Source organism: Fukomys damarensis, unplaced genomic scaffold (genome assembly GCF_012274545.1).
Source record: "Fukomys damarensis isolate Sample0158 unplaced genomic scaffold, DMR_v1.0_HiC HiC_scaffold_30, whole genome shotgun sequence".
In the NCBI taxonomy this organism is placed as follows: Eukaryota; Metazoa; Chordata; class Mammalia; order Rodentia; family Bathyergidae; genus Fukomys; species Fukomys damarensis.
The window spans coordinates 9,040,963-9,053,058 of NW_022900942.1; the positions used below are offsets into that span (position 1 = coordinate 9,040,963).

General features: G+C 37.5%; 1 protein-coding gene across 1 annotated transcript in view; it reads right to left on the reverse strand.

The window, feature by feature from the left end:
* Znf236 (zinc finger protein 236) overlaps nucleotides 1-12,096 on the reverse strand; it is a gene marked incomplete at its 5' end in the record, with an annotated part of 117,689 nt that overhangs the window by 51,177 nt on the left and 54,416 nt on the right. Inside the window, 5 exons of the mRNA XM_033757385.1 lie at nucleotides 85-236; nucleotides 4,460-4,563; nucleotides 6,547-6,698; nucleotides 6,987-7,088; nucleotides 8,422-8,675. Coding sequence (XP_033613276.1) covers nucleotides 85-236; nucleotides 4,460-4,563; nucleotides 6,547-6,698; nucleotides 6,987-7,088; nucleotides 8,422-8,675 — 764 coding nt within the window. The remainder of the gene's footprint in view (nucleotides 1-84; nucleotides 237-4,459; nucleotides 4,564-6,546; nucleotides 6,699-6,986; nucleotides 7,089-8,421; nucleotides 8,676-12,096) is intronic.

Genomic DNA, 12,096 nt, shown 5'->3' on the forward strand with positions numbered 1-12,096 from the left:
AGACCCTTGTTTATCCCCGGTACAAAAAAAAAAAAAAAAAAAAAAAGCACACACAAAATTTCCATGTGGGAGGATGATAATGACCTGTGTGCGTCTTCTCATGGGACTTGAGGACACCAGAAGAGACAAATCCGCGCCCACAGAGCTTGCATTTATAGGGCTTTTCCCCTGTGTGCGATCGCACATGCTGCTTCAAGTGGCTGGACTTTTTGAAGCCTTTGTTGCAATAATCACACCTGCAAACCAAACACACACAGCTCAGTCCTTGCTCCTTCAGAGCATGATTATGAACACATCTGAGAACAGAGGAAAGCAAACCAATTTTGTTGATAATCACCAACCAAGTGAACACAACTCTTGCAGAAACTGGATATGTGGCCCACACTGAGGTAATGATAATATACAATACAAAATGGTAGCAAAGACAGTTTGCTAGATCAAGTTCTGATTTAATATCCAAAGTGGGACATCCTGTTAAAACTCCTCAGCAGACAAAATATTTGACTAATTATAAACTTTCTCTAAACATACTGGAAGAAACATTTCTATATGCTACATTTTTACTAAGGTACTGACACTGGGAAACTTTCCAGTTGCTCAGGGTCAGAATCACTTGTGAGGCTGGACATTCAGAAATGCCAATCCATACACTTTTTTGATTTAAACTTTTAAGAGAAGATATTATACTAGAGTAATACTAGACTATATAAACATGCAGAATTACTTACCCCTAGGTCCGCTATGGCAAACTTTTTAGAGCTTTCAATGATACAAATAGCCCACTGCAGCACACATGCCACAGGTTCACCACTGCCCTAGTTATGTAATTAGGTTAAAATTACTTTAAAGATTAAAATATCGTAAGTTTCAGCCTCCCTGTTTACATATTACAAGCACTCTTTGATCCATTCTCAAGTGAACTAGAGCCTATATAACTAGCTAGCAAATCCTCTGCAGTCCACACTAAACTAAGAGCTAAGGAAATAGAAACACAACATTTTGCTGTAATCTCAATTGTGGTTTTGTGAGGCTATCCACTGAAAACAGAGAGCAAGCATTGGAAAAGTGAATCTGCAATTAAAGTCAAGATGGACTGGTCTGTGGTGAAAAATAATAGATCTCTTCTTAGGACTAAAAACTACTATACTGCTTGAAATATACAAAGCTTTTCAAAACTCACCTCTGCTAATTAAAACCAACTACCTCAGCAAAAGGACTTGGCCACACTATGGAGAAACAACCTCCCTTCCAGAGCAGTCTGCCAAGCAGGGTCTGCACCACCACCCCAGCCAACCTCCCACCTCATCCCTGGGCTTATGCCTTGAAGACCCAAATGTTGCCCACCCAGGACAGATACTTCTTTGTCTACAGAAGCACCATTTGTCCTCACTTCACAGAATACACCCACCTTCTTCGTAGAGTATGGAGTAATTCTTCCAACATGTCCAATAACTACTAAATTACAAAGGCTAGCTAGCACTTAGAGCAGTATCACTAAGAGACAGGATTTCAGTTCATCTTTGTTACAACTCTGAAATAAATGAATTCCTCCAATGAGATGAAGTAGAGAGACTGGGACCTGCTGCATTCCTGGAGGTCACAGTCTTGGACATGGCTCATCTGAAGTTTGGAGGGTTCACTACTCTGTTTATTGTACTTGGGTTGTGTTCTTTAATGTGTAGGAGAAGGCTGTTTCTGAGAATTCAGTGAAAGAATATATCCTTTCCTCAAAAAACAAACAAAAAATGCTAATATTTCCTGCAGATTTTCTTCTATATCATGGCTGGTCTACCTTGGCCCCATGGCTCATTCTTCCTCCCTTTGTGCACCCCTTCATGGAATGGTCAAGGTGCAATCTCTGAATCACTTCTCTGTTTTGCATGCGCACTCCTCAGCTTAAATACTAGTCTTTATACTGGTAACTCCCAAGTATGAACTTCCAATCTGGACCTCTTCCTTTACTTTCAATCTGATGAAAAAAACTGAACACATGCTGTTCTTTTTTGTTTTTGTATTTTTGAGACAGGGTCTCACTATGTAGTTGAGACTGACCTGAAACTCACTATGCAGCCCAGGCTGGTCTCAGAATCACAGCAATAGGGCTGGGAATTTAGCTCAGAGGTTCCGATGCCTGCCTTGCAATCAAAATCACAGCGATCCTCCTGTCTCAGCCCCTTGAGTGCTGGGATTACAGGCGTGTACCACCATGCCCAGCTTTTTTTTTTTTTTTTTTTTTTTTTTGTACTGGGGATTGAACTCAGGACCTCCTGCTTGCAAGGCAGAAGGCAGAACCACTGAGATAAATCCCCAGCCCCTGTGCTTTTTGAGTATCAACCTTAAAGACAAAAACTAAACTTTGGTCTTAAACCTAACAAAATCTGTGCTGACCACATTGACAATATCTCTGCCTTGTCGATGTTCAGGTCAAAATCCTCTTTTAAATCTTTTTAAATCCTTTATCTCTCCCACAGCTTGACCTGTAGCGTATTCTATAAGGTTCCACCTGCTTAACGTGTTCAGAGTTCACAATTACTACTTAACAAAAGCAATAACTGCCCTTCAGACATCTGCCATGTGGTACTTGGCACAATGGTCCACAGTATGATTTCACCTTCAATGAGGTTTCCCTTTCTTTTTATTTTTTTCTTGGTACTGGGAATTGAACTCAGGACCTTGCACTTGAGAGGCAGGCAGCAGCACCACTGAGCTAAATCCCAGGCCCAGGGTTTCCTTACTCATCTTGCTTGTTTTCTTTTCTACTAGAATGTAAACTCTATCTTGGCTCACTAAGATGGCTTTAATGCCTATACTTAATAGGCCCTAAGGGTGGCATAAATGAATGGATAAATAATGTGAGGGGTTAAGCACAGGAAGGCCTAAGCAGATGCCATGATGAAATTATAAGGAAATATTAGATTAATGGTACCTGAAAACAGTAATACAAAATTCCAAATCAGACACTAGCAAAGAAATCTATGTTGAATAAATCAAAGTGCAAATAAAATATCATGAGTCATAGAAACCCTGAGGCCATTTGTATGTGGTGTGATCAAAATATATAGTAAATAAATTTTTAAAAATTTATTACAGCAAAAGACATATTACCATTAATTCCTCTCAAAATGGTCCTCCTTACTTCAAATAGACTTATTTCCATATTCTGGCCACTTTCTGAAGCAGTTTCAGAAGTCTTCTTTCATGAATATTTTTATGAAATGTGATTAAAAATACAGTGAATGCTATTACCAAATGCCACCCAACATAGAGAAACACTACTTTACTCATTAGATCTGGCACAATGTGATTTCTGGCTCTTCCCCAAAGTCAAAATGACAATAAATGATAAACATTTTGAATTGATTCAGAACAACAAGACCGACATAGCAGTGCAACTAAAGACACTCTCAAAAGAAGTCTTACAGAACTGCTTCAGAAACCGGCCAGAACAGTGAGATTAAGTGTGTTCAAAACATAGGGGAGTATTCTGAGGGGGACTGATATCAATATGTCTAACATTTAACTTAAATATGCACTGCATTTTTCAGTCACACCATGCATGCACTCAGAACCCTCAGACCCCTAAAATAAAAAGCACTGCTCTATTACATTTTAATTACATTTTTAATTACATTTTAAAACTTGTAAATTCACTGAGGTCTCAGGACAATGCCCTTCTGAAGGTCAAGAATCAAATGCACAAAATACTGTCTCAAGGAACTTAAGATTGTGTTTGAGAAAAAATCCTATGTAAAAGTAACAAGGTAATTACTTGGCCATTCGGGGTTACGTGTTTGTTACTATTAGTAAAACATACATTTTTAAAATCTTAAAACCATTCCCATTAATCAGGCAGCTCATCAGTTTTAAAAGGTTCTAGAAAAAAGCACTGTCTAAAATCTTTATGAATAAAATTATCAAAACATTATAAAGCTAAGGCAATTTCCATAAAAGACAATATTCATTTTAGTTTTTATGACACAAATCTTCATCTTTAATTTTATAAGTACTGACTTTTCACTGTGAGCATCTGCTAGTTTCTGAGCTGGGCAGACCCTGATGCCCTGCAAGTGTGTATCATGCAAATAGTGCATAGCAGTGCTCAACACACATTGCTCAGCATATGTAGTTACAGACTGCCTTAGGAATTCTGGCCTATAGCACACAAAGAGTCTTAGACAAAAAGGTGCCATCTAAATTTATTTCTAGCAACTTGATAATAATAGCTTAAAGTGATGGTAGAAAGTTACTGCACAATGCATTAAATGTTCAGGCTAAAGAAAGACTGCTGCATCCAAAATCAGGCCCTTGTGCTTACTAGCAGTATAAATTTCACCAAATGAATCTTTGATCCTTAATAAAGGGGGGCGGATGATAATGAACTCTACTTGACAGAGTTTAAAAGTCACAAGACCTTTGGCAGTACAGCACTCAGTGTCAGGAGGCCACTCTGGGTGGTTACCTGTGAGAGCGCCTGCTCTGGTCTTCTCCATCCTCTAAGAATTGGGGACGTTGTGTCTGCAGGTCCAGCTCCTCTTGGGATGATTCCTGAATCAAATGAGTTGTCTAGAATGAGCATAAGTATAAAGCAGAGTACGTGAGTATCCATGAAGAAACATAAAACAACTCAACAACTAGGAACTGAGGACACAAACACTCATAAATGTGGACTTAAAGAGACAAAATCACAAGCTATCCATTGTGATCATTTGGGCCACAGCAATAGTAAAAATCACAGATGTACAATTAAACAGATACTTAGGGGGTGAAGGGAGGACAGAGGTAAGGGGAAAAAATGAGAATCAAGATTTGTCATGTAGAGGTACAAGATCCCAACAATGAATGTAACTGTACTGTATCCCTAAAATGTACCAATAAACTCAATTAAAGCTGAAAAAAAAAAAACAGATACTTATTTCCTACTAACTTACAGTAATATAGAATTTAGCTGACCATAAAGTTGATTCTCTAATACATCTTAATAAGAGGTTACCCTTTCATTGTCTTTGCTCTTACTAGCTGGTATAGTTCAGATCTTAAATCTTCTCCAAAAGCCCATTTGCTTACAGATTGGTTGGTAGCTCTTGTTGTCTGGAACTATTTATTGCAAGGCAGAAGGACCTTCGGGGGAGGTAGAGCCAAGTAGAAGGAAGTGAGGTGGCTGCCCTTGAAGAATACACTGGCACCCAGTCTCTTTCTTCCTCTGCTTCCTAGCCAGCATGAGGGGAGCAGCTTTCCTCCACATATGCTCCCCGTCATGATGTTCTGCCTCTGCACAGGCCCAAATGCAATGGAGCCAATGGACCAAAGACTGAAACAATGAGGCACAATATGCCTTAAGATGGTTTTCTCAGGTATTTTCTCATAGAAATGGAAAGCTAACAAAATGGCAGTGAAAAAAAAAAATCCTACCTTCTGAAAAGATTATGTCTCCTCTCTTGTCACAAAAGCCACAGATGGAAAAAGAAATGCCACCCTCCACCCCCTGGAACAGCATCTTGTACAAAGAGCAGTTATGCTAACCCTCCCTAAACAATCCATAGTACCACTGTAGCACAAAGCCTAGACAATGCTTCCCAATCCCTCCAAAATACACAGTGTACAAAGTATACTTTACTCACATGGGGTAAAGGGTAAGCCAGCTTCAGAATCCTGAACAGTCAAAAGGCAGATTACAGAGTGGAAATCTACCTCGTACACTGCTGGAAACAAGGACCTGTTTCTAATTTGTTCACCTGAATTTCATGACGAAATTAGACAACCTCCACTGTGCTATACCACTTACACTGGTTTGGTCATTCATGTGGTTTCTAGCTATGAAAAGTGCTACTTTCAGGCCTACCACTAGTCAAAACTACCAACAGATATTAAAAGACAGATGTCAACTGACTGGTCAATCATTTTCACAACTATTTACAAATAAATTCCATGAACAGAAAAAAATTAAAAACTTAAATGTCTCCAACATAAGAGATGGAATTTTAAAATTATGTGATTAAATACTTGCTTTAAAGCTGGGCAAGGCAGCACAAAATGGTAATGCCAGCACCCTGAGGCAGAAGGCTTTCAAGTCCAAGCCCAATCTCAGCAAATTAGTGAGACTCTTGTCTCAAAAATACTTTTTCAAAAGGGTTGGAGGTCTGTAGCTCAGTGTGAAGACCGTGGGTTCATTTCCCAATCAATACCTCTAAACACATACATATATGCTTATTTTTTATATTCCAGCATTAATTTTATTTCCCCTTTAACACATTTTAAAAGTCCAAAAACAAGAATATTTATGCCGAAAACAACATCCTCAGGCTTTATTGCACAAGACTATTGATTTCCTAGCTTTCAGCCAAAAAGGCAAAAGCATATTACAGAGTTGACCTTCTTAAGATATTTTAAAGTGAGAGAAAGTCCTGTGTGATACACACCAAAGTTTTTATAGGGAATGTACTAATGGGCATGCATTTGTAAATAAGTACTTTTAAAATAATTATAGCAAAAGATAGGACAGCATCTGCTAGATAATGACAGGAACATATCCATTCTGAAGACACTCACTACGTTAATTGTGTCAGAGCTTGAAACCTGTAGTAAGTTCTGCTGGTGGAAACTTGTGGATAAGGCTTGGGATTCAAGCGTACTGGAATCTTGTAGTTGTTGTACAGGTGGAAACTGAGTCTGTTGATTGTATGTGTCAGTCACTGTAAAGCCTGAAATAAGTTAGAAACAGAAGTATTATAAAAAATAATCAAATTACACAAAAAGAAAAAATAAGTTTAGTTTATAAATAAAAGATAGCTAAAGGAAGTGAGAATCAGAATTTGTTTTTATCAGCAGCTGCAAAAATGTATTTTAAAACTTACACAATGCTTTCAAAAGCTATGTGGTTTGAAATTACAAATTTTAGAAGGGTCTTTAGAGAAATATCTAAGGTGGATGTAAAAGTAAACCCTGCACAAATTGGCTTATTTGCAAATCTCCCGGAAACCCATACTGACCCTGTGATAGTCCTGCTGGCTCAAAGGATTGCTGTGGGGGAGCCTGCTCTTCAAACTGGTCCATGTGCCCTGGCAGAGGGTCCTGAGGGGCTACAAACCCATCTAGGGATAAGAATGCAAAGAGAAAGGAAGATTACACATCTGAAAGTTACTTCACATTCACTTATCTGTTTAAATTATACTCTTGTGAATTTTCAAAAGTTATTCTTATTTTGAAAAGACAATAGGAATGCTATATACCGTTCTATAATGATGTATATACATACATATATATGTACAGTATATCTATATGATTTCTATAAAATAATATTTTAAAATGCAATATATTCAGCAACTATTTAAAACCTTTTAGGATGTATATTGTTCCAGGTATCACAGGGTATTAAAGAAGTCCACAATCCTACCTATAGACTAAAATACATTTTGGGACATTCATAAAACAAAACAGCAACGTGGTCAGCAAACTATTCGCTAACAAACTTGAACAAGATAAGAAGCCTGTGCCACAATGCAAATCATCTACAGCACTAAGCACACTGCTATGGTTGAGCTGACAATGTTTTGAGGCCCAACTTTATTAATGAAGGAAAGAACATGCTACTTTATAATTTAGATCAGGCACCTAATCCCACCATAAACAGGAAAAAATAGTGTGCTGACCTGTTTCTATCTATGAATCTCCACTATGAGTGTACTCTCCTTAAATACTAATGATCATATAGATATATGTAAGTAAAAGGAAAGATTCTCTCAATATATTACAGATAAAAGCAGGTTACAAAAAGCATGTATGGAAAGACCTGCATTTCAGTAAGCACAGGGAATGTGTACACACAGATGACTAAGCATAAGCATGCCAGAACATTTGCTTAGAAAGAACTGGAAGAACCCACACCAAAAAAATACACACAGGAGATCTTGCTAAAGCCTGAAGATATTTAATACTTTCAACAGTCACTACAAGGAAGTCACATTATCTTTAAAACAAACAAAAATCTAGTAATACTGAAAAATAAAAGTCTGAAAAAAAACAAAAAAATAAAGGGCCAGGGATTTAGCTCAGCGGTTCGGTGGCCTGCCTTGCAAGAGCAAGGACCCAAGTTCAATCCCTGGTACCAAAAGAAAAATAAAAGTCTGAAAAAAAACAAAAAAATAAAGGGCCAGGGATTTAGCTCAGCGGTTCGGTGGCCTGCCTTGCAAGAGCAAGGACCCAAGTTCAATCCCTGGTACCAAAAGAAAAATAAAAGTCTGGTAAAAGACAAGAAGGGGCAATATAAAATGTCAAAACCACACACGTACACACTCATACATACACAGTACAAACTATAGTCCAGGAAGTCAAAGAGGAGAGATCCTAGTAGGGACCACGTTGAGTATGACAGGCTGAGAAATGTGATAGGATCATTCTGTTAAGTTAAAACTCCAGAAATACCACCTTCATCAGCTTCCAAAGGCTGATCTGTTAGCTGCTGCCCAAGGGCTCCCTGCTCTGTGCCAACTACATGCTGTGGCCCCAGGTCCAGCATAGCCTCAGGGTCTGCTGTGACTGCCTCAGTCGTAGGCTGCAGCTCGGTGCTCTCAATGTCTACCGGCAAGGGAGCCGACACTTCCATGCTCTGCTGGTCCATGGAGCTGTCATCCACTGAAGCAGCTTGCTGGTGCTGCTGAAGCTGCTGGGCAAGTTCATATCTTTAAAAAAAGCAACATTAATTCATAAAGTTAGATGCTATCAACAGTGCTTGCCTGGGATACAACTATGGATACCACAATTTATTTAATAACATTTTTATTCTTAAATTGCTACAGTTTGAAGTCATGATGACAATCCAGCAAGTCCTAAATGTTACTAATAATTCTGAAGAAAACCATGTCTGAAGTGTGGCTATAGGCCACAAGACATGAATGCACAAAGAGAAAAGTCAGACAATGCACATCAAAATTTTCAAAGCTTAAAAAAAATGACAAAGATCCTGCATGTTTAAAAGTAGAACTCCGCTCAGAAACAAGACAAGGATATCCACTTTCACTACTCCTGTTTAATATAGTACTCAAAACTTTAGTCAGAGTAATCAAGCCTGAGAAAGAAATTAAAAGATATCTGAACAGGAAAGGAAGAAGTCAAACTATCCTTATTTGTAGATGACACGATCCTTTACACAGAAGACTCAAAAAACTCTACCAAAGAATTCTGACAATTAATAAACAAATTTAGCAAAGTAGCAGGATATAAAATCAACACACAAAAACAATAGCATTCCTGTGCACCAACAATGAACAATAAACTCACTGAGAAAGAAATGAGGAAAACAATCCCATTCACAATAGCTTAAAAAAAAAAAAGAAAAAAAAAAAAAACTAGGAATTAACCTAACCAAGAAAGTGAAAGATCTTTATAATGAAAACTATAGTACTCTGAAAAAAGAGATCAAAGAGGACATCAGAAAACAGAAAGACATCCCATTCCTTCATAAGCATAACCAAGATTGTTAAAATAGTCATATTATCAAAAGTAATATTTAAATGCAATCCCAATGAAAACCAACAGCATTTGTCCCAGGCTTAGAAAAAAATGCTAAAATGGAACCAGAAGATAGCCAGAACAGTAAAAGCAACCCTAAGAAATAAGAGCAAAGTAAGAGGCATTACAAATGCAAATTTCAAGTTATATTACAAACCTACAGTGACAAAAGCAGCATGGCATGGGCACAAAAACAGGCATGTGGATCAGTAGAATAGAACTGAGGATAGAGAAACTGCCAGGCACATTCAGCCATCTGCTCTTTGACAAAGAGGCCAAAAACATACACCAGAGCAAAGATAGCCTCATTAATAAATGGTTCTAGGAAAACTGCTTATCCATGTGCAGAATGAATAGAACAATATCTCTCATCCTGTATTGAAATCAAATTAAAATGGATCAATGATTTAGATATTAAAAACAAAACACTAGGGCCAGGGATTTAGCTCAGTGGTTCTGCCACTTGCCTCGCAAGCACAAGGACCTGAATTCGATTCCCAGTTAAAAAAAAAAAAAATGAATCTACTGGTAGATAAAATAGGTAAAACTCTTCAAGACAAAGGCATAGGCAAGGACTTTCTGAAAAGAGCCCATTTACACAAGGCATAACATCAAGAATCAACAAATAGCATCCATTATATCAAATTTAAAAGCTTTTGCACGGCAAAGGAAACATACAACAAAGCAAAAACAAAACCTACAGAATGGGAAAATAAATGTATCAGCTACTCCCCAGAGGACTAATATCTAGAATATTTAAAGAACAACAACAGCAAAATAAAAAAAAAAATGGGAAAATTAAATGAACTAATATTTTTTTAAAAAGAAGTACAAATGGCCAACAGGTATATGAAAAAATGTTCAGCATCTTTGGACATTAGAGGAATGCAAATCATACAAAACTAAGATTTCCTCTTAACTCTAGAAAGAATAGTTATTATCAAAACTCAAAAAACAGGGCTGGGGATTTAGCTCAGCGGTTCGGTGGCCTGCCTTGCAAGTGCAAGGACCCAAGTTCAATCTGCTGTACCAAAAAAAAAAAAAAAAATCTCAAAAAACAAATGCTAGCAAGGTTGTGGGAAAAAGGAATGTTTCTATTTGTTGGTGGGAATGTAATCTAGTACAACCACTGTGGAAATCAATATGTAAATTATTTTAAAAAACTAAAACTAGAAATTCCATTTGTCCCAGCTATACCTTTTCTAAGTATTTCCATCAGTTACAGGCATAATATTACAGTGATACATGCATCCCTATATTTATAGCAACACAATTTGAAATAGCTAAGTTATCAAGTGGCCTATATGCCCAATGACAGATGAATGACAAGGAAAATGTGGTATCAGAAAACATGCCATTACACTTTACTGCAATTATTCTGTGCAGTGATGCACCCATCTGCCTTTAGGCTCTTCTCTGAAGACTTGTGTCTCACATGCTAACAGTTGGAGGCTTGTTTTCTTCTTGCTTATCTATATATTTTTGGTTTTGTTTTACATTAATTTTACTAATCATGCATATAGTTTTTACTCTAAGTATGTGATTATTTTTGGAACTCTCAACATTTCAAACACCCAGATGAAATACAGTATCTGCTCTCTCAGGCCTATTAAAAAAATTTATTTTTTGAGATGGGTTCCCATTAAGTTGTTAATTGTCCAGGTTAGGCCCAAACTTGCAACCCTCCTGCCTTAGTCTTCCAGAATGCTGGGATTACAGCCTTGTACTGTCACACTCATCTAATAAGATTCTTAAAATCTGTAATCCCAACATTAACACAGTAGGCACACTGCAAACATACAACAACAAAAAAAAAATAGTGAATTTATTCCAACACTTCAAGTTTGGTTTTGTAGGTAACAGTGAAGAAGCATCTATGTTATACTACTGTCTGTCCAAAAGCAAATGCTCCAGGGCAGAAAGCTTAACATTCTCATAACAGGCTAATAACTCATTTCAAATAAGCTGGGACATAGCCATCTTATCCATGCTCTACATGACACTGCAGAATGTATGTCATGCATCCAGCAAGCCCCAGCTCTAATCAGACATGTGTCTCTTTTGAATTAGAGATGACCTAGCCCTTCACTCCAGTGAAAATACAGGCTACACTGAATAATGGGCTCATAGGATATCTAAAACATATTCTTTAAGTCAACAACAGAGAATCATTACACCTGAGATTCACTAATAACCTGGGTAGAAATCACAAGGTCTACTAAGATTTTCTTTTTAAATCTGCACCACCTGTCTATAATGGGCATAATAGGGCTTCATCTAATTACTGACAATGAACTTTTAAAAGATATTTGCAACAAAAACATTTGGCCCAAAATAGACTGTCTCAGTCTTATGTTAAAAATAAAAATGTCAATGCTATTATCAATGGCTCTCAAAAGAGCCCCTGACATTAGAGCTAAGTACCTTTACTCCATATACTCCAACTTAGAAACATTTAAGGCCAGGGATTTAGCTCAGTAGTTCCACCGCCTGCCTCAGAAGAGCAAGGGCCCAATTTTGATCCCCAGTAGCAAAAAAAAAAAGAAAGAAAGAAAGAAGGAAGGAAGGAAGGAAGGAAGGAAGGAAGGAAGG